General features: G+C 34.8%; 1 protein-coding gene across 1 annotated transcript in view; it reads right to left on the reverse strand.

Moving 5' to 3' along the window:
* Window positions 1–220: 220 nt before the first annotated feature.
* Pkn2 (protein kinase N2) overlaps window positions 221–13,005 on the reverse strand; it is a 95,862-nt gene continuing 83,077 nt past the window's right edge. The window contains exons 16-22 of the mRNA XM_050160205.1: window positions 12,548–12,724; window positions 8,430–8,492; window positions 7,198–7,274; window positions 6,298–6,440; window positions 3,127–3,234; window positions 2,807–2,887; window positions 221–2,719 (exon numbers count right to left, since the gene is read on the reverse strand). Of these exons, the coding sequence (XP_050016162.1) occupies window positions 2,516–2,719; window positions 2,807–2,887; window positions 3,127–3,234; window positions 6,298–6,440; window positions 7,198–7,274; window positions 8,430–8,492; window positions 12,548–12,724 (853 nt within the window). The 3' untranslated portion in view covers window positions 221–2,515. The remainder of the gene's footprint in view (window positions 2,720–2,806; window positions 2,888–3,126; window positions 3,235–6,297; window positions 6,441–7,197; window positions 7,275–8,429; window positions 8,493–12,547; window positions 12,725–13,005) is intronic.

Here is a 13,005-nt window from a genome sequence, read left to right on the forward strand (position 1 = left end):
GTGGGCATTTTATGCATGGACGAAAGACTGCTGAATACAGAATACAATATAAGTTTTCTCCATTATTCCAAGTAAAGTGGACAAAATGCCTTTCCCAGAATAAAAATGACTTACTGGTAAGCTAACTAAAAATAATTTTCTCCAGATCTTGAACATAGTAGAGCCAATATTATTTTAACACAAGAAAAATTCTAAAAGGAATGAATACTTAAAACCAAAGTTACAAATTTTAATCTATTTTAAACTTTAATTTGTGCATTTGTGGTAATTTATGACTGCAAAACACCTTTTTTCTTAGAATGATGAAAAGGCACAATTCATTTGGATGCATAGGGTACCATTTAAAGTATCCAGTTTCCTTACAAAGTGCTTGAGCAGTCACATACACATACAGTAAAAGCAAAATCTATTTACACTCTTAAAATTTAAAATCTGGCTAAATATATATATATATTTAAACTACAGAAAAATTAGTGCTTTTTCAGCATAATTGTGTGACTATGCCTTGACCTCTAAATTTTTTAGTGATTGACTTCAATTTAAAAGATTTCTGTACAATGTGAATATAACTCTATGTCAGTTTTTAATGCAACAAGCCCATTTAAAACGTTGCTTTCTATGCATAATTCAGAACCAACAAAGGTATGCAGACTGTACCTCAAAAGTGTTTGATTTTAATATTCTGTTAATACTGTTCAGATTAAAGCTAGAAAATTAGGCTATTTTTTCTATTGTTATTTTCCAAGGTAATTAATTAATTAATTAATTAAGGTAAAGCAACTTAAAACAACATATTGTTCCTTTTTCTTATAAAATTTTGTTCCAAAGGATCTTGGGATTAAAATAATAATGAATTGGAAGGTAATATAAAGTATCTCTGTACAATTTTAATTGTTCTTAGAGTACAATACAAACATGCCAACATATCTTAGCAAGGCTGTTTTAAGCTCAACTCTTCATGTATCAGTGTGCTTTTATGTTCCTCATTAGACTCAAATTTTGATAATTTTAAGAGATGAGCTTACTATGATTGCATGGTTAAGTCAAGTGTGGTTAGTTACCAACTTGCTATTCCTGAGGTATAATGGCCCTAACATGCTAAGCACAGGATCATCAATGATATCAAATTGAAGAAAAACAATGATGTGACAGGCTAGAAGGAAAAAGTAAAAACAAACAAAAACACCTAAAAGAGTTCCAGCCAAGTGAAGGTCATGATTTGTAAAAAGGCATACCATAAGAAAGATAAAAAGCCACAAACGGATCCTCTGAAGATATGTAGAGTATTTGATCAATTATTTGTGAGACTTTTGAGGTACAGCTTTAGTGTTATAATAACTTTTTATAAAATATAGACTGTTTTATCAAAAATATTTATACATTCTATTATAATATATTGCTTTTGCCCTCAATAACTGCCAATATAAAATCTGGATCCAGTGGCCTAAAATGTACAAATGCACTTAATGTAAATGCTGGAGTTTGAGGTGTCTGCTTGGCCACTGTACAAAAGTGAGGAAGTGGTGAAATTAAATAATATGCCTACAACACAGAATACATTACAACTTGTACATATACATGTTCACAGCATGTATACCATGATAATCTCTATGGTTTAACAATGATAGAGTTCCCTTCTACAGCAGACACAAGAACAAGATGACTATGTTGATAAAAGTGTAGAATGCATACCAATAAAGGGTTAATCGGGCGCACTGACTTTGGAAGACCTGACTGAACAGCCTCCAGGTGTCTTGACTTTGGGAATGCATATAGTTAGCACAGTATCTTGGTTCCAGCTGATCAGAAGTCCTCACTCTTAATGTTAAGTAAACGCCGATGTTGCTAATTTTTGCAGCATTTTTTACTAAAGAAAAGCTCATTTGGCGGGTAGCTCTGTTGGAAAGCTATGTATGAGGCTCTGCTGCATGGCTGGGGGAGTTAAGGCTTTAAAGAGTGTTCTCCTGATAAATATAGAAAATTTATAAAACTAGACATTAATACATTCTCGTTTTTTCCTTTAAATCAAGCCACCAACGGTGTATAAACTGCCACATTTTTCATATTATAGTGATTTCTTAAAAAACAAACTGCCTTTTTCAAACAGAATCACACTTTGTGAACAGTAATAGCTTCCAAAGCCTTATTTTTTTCTTTTGTAAAACACAGTAAAGTGATTAATCTTTCTTCCACTTAAGGCAGGCCTAGGGCAAAGATGAGGACTATGAAAGAGTGGTACTTCTTCTTTTTAAAAATAGAGTATCGATGTAAAAGTATTTATTTGTAATGGATTTCCATGGCCAATGTTCACTCAGCCTAAACTCCATGAAACAGCTTCCAGTGTTCAGATTTACGTTAAAAACATTGAGAAGGTATTAAAAGAGTATTTTAACCACATCTTCATGTGCGTTAAAAACCTTGGAAGCTCCTCGTGGCACAGAAGGCAAATGAAGGGTGCTGTTTTCAAGAGGTCTTCTTTTTAGTCAGTTTGCTTGGTTTCACAGTGTCTAGTAATTTAACACCAATCAGCAATGTAGTCAAAATCTCGGAACATTTCCTGTTCCTCTTCCGAAAGTATCCTTGGCTCTCGAGGTGGAGTCAGAATAGGTGCTTCTGAGGTAAATTCATCATCAAAATTACTAACATCTTCCCGTCCTCTGATGGTAGGTACAAATGGCGGCTTTACTTTTTTGTCCATCAGAGCACTCCAGTCAGTTAGCTGGGTCACAAAATATAAAACAACCAGTTTAGTTTCCTGTTTTAATCACTTAAGTGTCATAACAAAGCTTTGAACTTCTGCACTTACCCGGAAAAATGGGTGCTTCTTTACATCTTCTGCATCTTTCTCACCAGCTCCCAGGCGCCGCTCAGGATTTCTTCTCAACAGCTAGCAAACAAAACAAGGAAATTACGATGAAAGCAACAGAACATAGTTCACTGACAGAGACTCTCACAACTTTTCGGAGATTTAGTTAGTTTTTTTTTTTTTTTTTTTTTAAAGATTTGTCTAAAGTATGTGTCTTCTATGAATTAAAAACAACTTCTAAAATTCAACTGGGAAAATTTTTTCAACTTAAAAGATTAAGCTTAATTTTAAAAAAAGAATTCTTAATCCTAATTTCTTACCCTTCTCATTATGGAAATGGCTTCTGTAGATAAGAACCTTGGATACCTTACTTCGTCATTTACAATACTGTCAAATACCTCTTCTTCATCATCACCAGGAAAGGGAGACTGGAAGAAATATTTTTTAGTAAGATGAAGTTCCATATATTCAAAAACCCATATATTCAAAGCAGAACCAAAATTCAGGCAATGAAAATGAAATGAAGCTGGGTGGTAGTGGCGCACGCCTTTGATACCAGCACTTGGGAGGCAGAGGCAGGCGAATCTGTGTGAGTTCAAGGTCACCCTAGTCTACAAGAGCTAGTTTCAGGGAAGCTAGGGCTGTTATATGTTACACAGAGAAACCCTGTCTCGAAATACAGAGGGAGAGGGAGAGGGAGAGGGAGAGGGAGAGGGAGAGGGAGAGGGAGAGGGAGAGAACAAAAACAGGACCCGAAGCTTAGTTGGAAAGCCTGCCTAACATGTAAGAAGTCCTGGGATCAATCCCAGAACTGCATAAAACCAGAAATGGTGAGGCTGGAGGATAAGAAGTTCAAGGCTAGCCCACTGTGCACAGTGAATGTAAGTGGCTTGTGCTATCTCTGGGCTACATGAAACCACATTTAAAGAAAAACAAATACTCTATGAAGTTCTGACTGTGACCCTATTTCAAACCTCCCCACAAAAAATGGAGAGGATGTCCCAATGGGACAAAAACAAACAAATAAACACAAAAATAAAAACAAAAACCCAAACAAATGAACAGTTTAGCCAAACCACACTTTAACAGTTAAAAACAACCAAAATAAAAACCCCTCCAAAAACCATTATAACTGAAGCTTCAATAGTGCTATAAAATATAATGCAAACCAATAAATAGGTTTTAAGTTTAATTCCTTTCCTAATTACCTTCCTGTGGAGGCACTAAAGATAAATGGAGTTGAAAGGCAACTAAAATGGAGTATCAGTGCCTTCTGGGTGTGTTTAAAACTCAGCCATTTAGAAACCCTTTCCCAAAACCAGAAAGCAGGGACCTCCTCACTTGTTTGTTAACCAGTGGCTTGAACACAAGAAGGCAAAATCAATATAGCATATTAATTCTGCAAGATTTATACAACTAATTTTCACATGTTATTTCTAACATAAAACTATTTTTGGGAGGATGGAGTTTAAATCAAGGTCTCACTGTAGAGCCCTGGCTGTCCTGGAACTCACTATGTAGACCAGAACAGCCTCAAACTCAGAGAAGCCTCTGCTTCCTGAAAGTAAATTATAAGAAAGAATACAATTTTGGCTCAGAAATAAATCTTGGACTTACTTAAATGATACATTTAAAAATATGGCAATAGAAACATAGAGAGGTGACAGAGTTTAAGTATGCCACAGTCACCAACAACAGTATTTCCATCACCTTAGTTAGAAAGACTACTGCGAATAGCAAATACTGAGCTTAAAATTAATTCCATTCCAAATACCTAAAGTCGCTTTTCTAAACAGAGGAGGGAGATTTAATCTGGGACACAGGTCTTGGGAAAATAAATGAGACCAGATGGAATTGATACCTGATCCTAATGCACGAAGTACAGGGTTTAGAAACAGGTTCTGAAAATGTAGAGGACAAAAAAACTGCAACCCTAACTCACAAGTGCTGTGTGACAAGTTATTAACCACTTGTGTTACTCACATATCTGAAAACGGTAATACTACTAGTTTGGAGTTTATTAAATGTTGATGGATGCAAAATGAACAGAGCTAATATTTATAAAGTTCATAGCTCTCTTAATAAGCCATTTCTTTCTTCTTTTTCCAGAGAATCTGTTCCAATTTGACTCACTGAAAGGACTGTCATCTATTGTACAAATCTGTTCATTATGGTTAAGTGTTAGTAAACAACACACAGACTAAAACTTCAGAACCATCAACAAATAAGAAGGCATCTGTTCATTTATTCAGCCAGAAATGATTCATGACTTGGATATACAAGGAAGGTGGCTGGCAATGGGAAACTCCAGAATAGTGATTCATTTCCAACAAGTTGACTTGTATCTATAGAAAAACCCCTCTTGAGAAAGGTTTCAACTGCCTTGACAAAAAAAGATACTCATTCTGAATTCCATTCCCATTACCGTTCTTAGCAATCCATAAATCCATTAGGACCTTATCTTTTTTTTTTTTTTTTTTTTTTTGGTTTTTCGAGACAGGGTTTCTCTGTGGCTTTGGAGCCTGTCCTGGCACTAGCTCTGTAGACCAGGCTGGTTTCGAACTCACAGAGATCCACCTGCCTCTGCCTCCCGAGTGCTGGGATTAAAGGCGTGCGCCACCATCGCCCGGCAGGACCTTATCATTTTCATTTATTTTGTAAGTTTCATAAATTATAAGGATTTCAGTATTAAACTCAGTTATCCTCAAAGATTAATATTGTTAATAAGAAAATGAGTAAAGTGTCAACTGCTTCAATTCTGTTTATTTTTTAAAAGGGGGTTTATAAATATTTTTAAATATGTGTATGTGTGTCTATCTGTGTGGGGACATGTACTTGAGTGCAGGCACTTGTAGAGTACAGAGGTGTCCAATTCCCAGAAGCGGGAGTCACAGGTGGTTGTGAGCGCTCAGAAGAGGGTGTTGGGAATTAAACTGGAGTTCTTCCTCTGCAACAGTAATATGCACTCTTAACTGCTGAGCTAACTCTCCAACCCTGCTATTGTTTTTGAAGGTCACATTTATTTTTATAGATGACAGATATTTTTTCTTTTTACATTTTAATTCAATTTCAATTATATAGCCCAGATTGGTCTCAAATTCATAATCTCCCTGTCTCTCTGCCCACCCCCCCAAGTGCTCAGATGACAAGTATGTACCACTACACCTGCCTGTAGAATATATTTTTATTACTCTCCCATCGTTCTATTCCCTATGAAATTCAGTCCTATTAAAATCACAAAACATAACCATCTTAAAACACTTAAATATAAGAGGCTATTTGAAAACATACATAATACAGTCCACCCACTATATAAAAATCTAAACTACTAGGCTAGTAAAGATATTATAGAAATACAGCCAATTATTAGCATAAAACTGATTTTCTAGTTATATAGGAGACAAATGGAAGTGTCTTTATAAAAATGATGTACTTTTTCCTTCCAATCATCCATCCTCCCTCTCTTCATCTACCTACTTCCTATAGCTTACCTCTCCAACGAGCATTTCATATATAAGTACGCCAAGGCCCCACCAATCTACAGCCCTTGTGTACGATGTTTCTGTCAATACTTCTGGGGCAAGAAATTCAGGAGTACCACAAAATGTGCTTGTTCTATCTCCATACCCCATTCCTGGAGATGATAAATTCAAGTATTTATTGGCAAAGAAAAAATGGCATAAAAATTAGAAGGTGTGCTTAGGAAAGAAAACTAACATTGCTGTACATATATGTTTGTAACTCAAACATACCAAGACTTCACAAACGTTTCAACCAACAAATTCATTGATTCAGTAAACATTCACTAATTCTAAGATATCCAAGAACTGTGTTTACTTACAATGGAAACAAAGTTAAGTAATAAAATAAAGCTACTAGTGTACGAAGGAGGAAGCATATAACATCAGTTATAACATTACGTATGAAGAGTGAATATCTTATCTTATAAGGAGTCAAACCTAACCTAGCAGTATCTACTGCTTACCACCATCATCATTACAATTTCTCACATGACCTTTCCTTTGAATGGCCTCAGCTTAACTGCTTTATTTAATCCCTAAATATATATAAAATCTTGAGATATTTACATAATTCTATTTTTCCATTAAAATGTTAATAGTTCTAAGAAGCTGGCATGTACTTCATTTGGCTCAGTCCCAATCCAACAAACCAGCGCTTAGCACCATGTTAAAATACTGGTAAGAATATCAACCATACAGAGAAGCTGAGTCTCACAACAGTTTCTGACAATACCAACTATCTATATCCACCGATCAATGTCTTGATGTGGTTACTGGGTTATATGAGCAATCCAAATGTTTTAATTGAATAAATTAAAATAAAAAATGTTTTTCTTACACAAATGAAAACTACTGAAAAAGTCCAATTACCTTCTTTGCAAAGACCAAAGTCAGCAATTTTTACAAAGCCTTCTGTATCTAGCAACAAATTATCCAACTTCAAATCTCTGTTCAAGGTGGAAACATGAAAATAAGTCAGTAAACCACATAGTACAAGATAGAATTTTTATTTTCAAGGAGCCCAATTTTGTCTTCTGGGAAGTTTCTTCCAAGTTATAGCATAGTATGCTCTCATTTTTCTTCCTTTTGCATAGTAATAAAGCTTTTACATAATTTTTTCTTGTTATATACATGAGAATATATTTACAAAATAAACATTCTATCTTTTTAATTGTTTATATTAAGATACAGAATCAGTTTAAATACCTTTTATTGAAGTTTAAATTTTTATTTAGGGTAATCTGACTTAGTCACAATTTGAACTTTGTTCACATGCATTATGAAATAATTTAAGCTAACAATATAAGTAAAGTGTAAGATTTAACTTTTAAGAATATAGTTTAACATAAAGAGAAGGCTAAGCGATTACAAATGAAGCTAGTTTTAAATACTTTATTAAGTAAACGGAATCATGAGCAAACCTTAAAAACATTGTTAGAAGCTTGACTAAACCATTAAGATTCCAAATTCTGACTGGCTTTCCCACAGTGAGCTTGCTTTCCAGTACCATGCAGTGCATTAATGGGAAGGAAGAGCAGCACTACTCAATGTAGCCAGGGATCAGAGGCTGGCCACAAGCTGTTCTGCAGTTTGACAAGGAGCCAGTGCCAGAATATGAATGGGCTATACCACCAATACCCTTGTAGTTCAGACAATGGCAACATTGTCTCATTCATTCATTCACTCACTCTTGTGTGGGAGATCACACCCGAGGCATCACATATCATAACCTCTCTACCACTATTCTCAGTCCTACTGAAGACATCCTAATGAGGGACGGCATGGTGGTTTACACTCTGGCATAGTTGTTTTCCTCTTTCTAAAAGCTACTGGTGAACTGTGTCACCACAGGCCAACTCACTCTCTCACTATTTTAATTAGGAAATAAGCAGAGGACCAACAACCAAGAAGTCCATCACACAACGCTCATGCTGGTGAGCTAGTTTTCCAAGTTGGGGTAGGACTCACGTGTGAATTGGAATTCAGGCTAATTAACAAAAAGAAAACTAAAAAATTGGTTAAGCACAAAATATCCTTGTTAATTATCCTGAATTCCAATTCACACGGAAGTAAGCTACTAGAAACAAGGAAAATGTACTTACCTATAAACAATTTTGTGCTCATGTAAATATTGTAACCCGAGAACTACACATGCTGCATAAAATCTGTTAGAAAAATTAAATCAAATGTTTAATAAATTTCATTGCTCTTGAACCCTTTTATAGTTAAATGGACACTTTGTAGTTACTCAAATATTTATTTATTCTTATCGCATACAATATATTGTGCTATTCAAAATGAATTTAAAAACGGAGAGAATATAATTATAGCAATGGACAGCTTTCACTTGCATAGTAGTCATTGAGGGTCCTCAGAGAGGACTTTTGGTTTGGTTCTGTAGGGAGGAATTGCAATGTGCTGTAAGTATGGAAGGACATCGTGCCAAAGCAAAAGTTTTGTTAGAAAATGCAAGCCATTCCCTTAAGACAGAAAAAGAACAGAGGCATGGAAACTGCCAGTTTGACAACTAGTATGGAATTTGCTGTATGTTGTGGGATATTTGTACATTGTGACTGGTGTAATAAAAAGCTCAATGTCCAATCACTAGGCAGGGGGTATAGGTGGAACTTCCAGAGGAAAGAAAAAAGAGTAGGAGATGAATCTAGGTGAGCAGAGATGTGGGCAGACACAAAAAGAAAACAGGAGATACGAGGCAGAAGAGAGGTAAAGCCTCATGAAAGAATGTGGATTAATATAAATGGGTTAATTTACATTATAAGAGCAGGTTATAAGCCTAAGCTATAGGCCAAGCTTTCATAAGTAATAAGTCTCATTGTCATTATTTGGGAGTCTGGCCAGCAGGAGAGAAAAATACTCATCACAGTTGTGGATAAAGCACAGGATTAGAGTCCATGGGGAGCATAGCAGGAGATCAAGCAGAAAGGACCCAAGTAGAATCATGAATGCCAAGCAACAGATATGAAAATTACCTCTTATCAGGAATTTCTTCCCTTAATGAGGAAGCACATTTTATATTAGGGACATTGTAAGTACTGGAATAGAATTATGTGGTGAAGAGAGAAAATGAACAAACAAGGTTTTACAATAGAACAGAAGAAAGATGATGAGGACTTTCAGAAGGGTGCTTGCAAAGAACTTAACAGTTATCCAAGATAGTAAAGAATAGAAATAAATAGATAACAATTTAAAAAATAAAGTATTACTGGAAAAAATGTTTGGCTTTGGACGTAGGCACTTAGGATTGTATGTGGGGCAGGAAACAGAGCCTAGCATGGACACATGGCCTTGGGTTCCAAGAAAAACAGTTGAAATATTGATTCTTAAGGCATAGCACAATCCTGACTCACAGAAGATTTGCTGAGTGAGGGTGAGAATAAACAAACGAGTGAATTACAAATGCAGATCTAGAGATATCTAGAAAAACTACGTTCTTAATTATATAAAATATAATTATTTTCCTCTATAAAATATGCATTATTACCTACCCTTTTGCAAAAGTATAATTTTCTACTCAGCAATCTATTCCTATCACTGAAACTCAACTGCCATCCAGAGATAATTATATTCTTTTAAGTGAAGTGAATACATTAATATTACATATAGGTATTACACTCAGATTTAAAGTTTACTCATTTTCATAAAAATAGGATTGTAATTTAGAAGAATTTTAAAAATACAACTACTTACAAGTATGTATTTAATTGTATACTAAATCTTATGTAACAGGTATCTGTGTGCAATTTGTTAAACTTGATACACTAATCAAAATAGTTTTTTCAAGATCTCTTTAAAGCAAACATTGTTAGCAAAACAATACTGCAACAATTTAAAAGTGTCTCCTTTTCTGCTTTTAAAACAGATTGCACTGATTATCCTCAATTTACAAAACAAATAGGAAAACACTAAGTCTGGTATAGTCAGGTATTTTATTAGTAGCTTTTCTTAAAGTCTCTATTTTACAAACACAGAGCATGAAGTTCAGACAGAGGAATTCCTTTGTTTAGAGCCACACAACTGAAAAACAGCACAGCTAGAAACATTAAAGCACTTTGATCGCGCAGTCTAAGGTGGCACAGGCCCACACTGCCTTATGTGCCAGGCCCTCTTCCACGTGTCATACTACTCAGCAGGCTATATAATCTGTTCCTCTGTTATTAATAGAAGGAAATAATCAACACTTTTTATATTTGTTTAAAATCAAAACCAAACTAACAAAACAAATTCCCATGCATAGTAAATATCTGCCTAATATATTTTTAAGCTTTTTTTCTTCTTTTGTGGACCAAGGTACCACCTATGTAGGTCAGGTTGACCTAAATTCAGGATCCTCCTGGGACCACATAATGAATGGAGGTTCTACTTTGCACTACCACCTTAAAATTTTTAATGTACCTAGAGGGCTCCTATTCCATCTTCTGCCTTCTATGGGCACTGCACACATGTAGTACATAAAAATACACGCAGACCCTCACACATAACATAAGAAAAAATTTAAGTTTTAAACTTTTGGAAAATTGATTCTTAGTGACTTTTTACTACTCAGCCTAATTTTAAACTACTTTACTATGCATCAGAATTAATTCCTGTTTTCCTATCTGAAAACTGAAAGCTGTGGCACTATCTATAAGGACACACCTCTAACAGTTACACAGCAATCAAAAGTGTGAAAGAAATTGCTACATGAACGTTAGTTGATGTTTCATCAGAAAATAGAACTAAGACAATTCAAAAGTAAAATCAAAAAGGTACTACTGGATTTTCTTTCAGTCTAATGATGTGTGAATATTCTGAAGAGAGTTGACTGTATTTGCTAATTCCATGGATGTTACAGGTGAGGGGAAAAGGGGACCATGACTGACACTCAGCATTTTGGCTTGGACAACATAAAAGATAATATTGTTTTTAATAAGATGAGGAAGACTGTAATAGTAGCAGGTCTGAGAAGCAGTAGAAAAAAAAATAGGCAGGAAAACAACTTGAGATGCTAAGTGAGATTTTTATGGGCCTTACAAATGGAAAAGCTGGTCCTAAGCTAGGTATATAAATAGCTGGATCATTAGTGAAGAGACTGGAGCTAGAGATGTAAACTTGTGGGTCTCATAAAATATAGCTAATAGAGTACCTTCTAGGTCTCTACTATGCAAAAGCTGTAAAATTAGGATAACAAATAATACACTGGATATGGCCAATAATCTAAAATGCTTACTACTCTTGACTTTTAAGTATTGAATAAGTTAACTTTAATATACAATTTAGTTGAACTACAAAAATGGTTTATCCTGATGTCTCTTTTCCATCCCTTTTCTTGAAGGCTATAAGAATACAGGTTGAACATCCCTAATCCTCCAAAATGAAATATGAAAGGCTCTAACACAATATTCTGTGTTATGTCCAAAGTCTGGATCCCCAACACATCACCATGAGACCGTAACCGATGCAAAAGCACGGCCTCTCATTCAGATAGTTTCAGAGCTGGGCATGGCAGTACATACCTACAATCATAAAACTTGGGAGATGAAAGAGGATGGCTATGAGTTTTGAGGCCAGACTAGAATACACACCAAATTTTAGGTTACTTTGTGTAATATGGGGAGTCCTTATCTGGTATGGGGGGGGGGAAGGTACAGAACTTGGAGAATGTTGTGATTAAGGTTCTGGAATACTAGGCAAAAGTTCAAACAATGAAGCAACAAAAGTTTAAAACACTTCTGGCTTTTTGTGTAATGGCAATCAACCTATACCAATTTTTTTTGTAATGGCAATCAACCTATACCAATTTTTTTAAAGCACTGTTTGAGAAATATTATAAACATAGATTTACCCTTTAAAACACAAATATAAATATTTTAAATGAGATACCAACATTCATATAAATATATATAATATTTTGAGTATAATTTACCTTTAAACTTAGGACTCCAGAATGTCATTCTGTAGGGATAAAACTAATAACTAAAATAAAAATGATCTAAATATAACCTAAATTGAATCTAAATGATCAAGTATGAAATAATGGTAACTCATGAAATCTTCACCATGGACAACAGAGTTTATAAACACAAAAAGTAAGAAATTCTACTATTTCTTATAGGGTCTACATTCATTAGGGAAAAAGCAAGGATGTAAAAGTCACAGCTCTTTTTAGTCCCAGAAAGCCATGAGTCACGGAGAGAGAGGCATATGTCTAAGGTATACTCACACAGCTCTGGGTTCAGAGAAGACATCAGTATGGATGTGCATCATCAGGTCCCCACCTGCAGCGTACTCCATCACAAAGCAAACATGCTCTTTTGTTTGGAAACATGCAAAAAGGTTCACCAGAAAGGGGTGCCTGACGCTATTCACAGTCTCAAAAATTCTTTTTTCACACATCAGGCTGTAAGAGAAAAACATTACCAAAACTTGAAATAAAATTTCTAACTTTTATGAATTTAAAAATCATAAAAATTTATTTTGCAATACTATGAGAAAAGTTCTACTTGATATATAATGGTAATTGAAAATATGTTAATGAGTAGCAGACATAAAGATTATATAACTTACAGGATAATATCAGCCTGGCACAAATGAAGCTTGTAATTATAGTTAATTTACATAGAGAGACCCAAAAAGTAAATAAAGTTTGTGAACATGGTAATTCCAAGGACAGCATTTATA

This window comes from Alexandromys fortis, unplaced genomic scaffold, assembly GCF_014885135.2.
Source record: "Alexandromys fortis isolate MF-2015 unplaced genomic scaffold, M_Fortis_MF-2015_v1.1 scaffold_124, whole genome shotgun sequence".
NCBI classification, from domain to species: domain Eukaryota; kingdom Metazoa; phylum Chordata; class Mammalia; order Rodentia; family Cricetidae; genus Alexandromys; species Alexandromys fortis.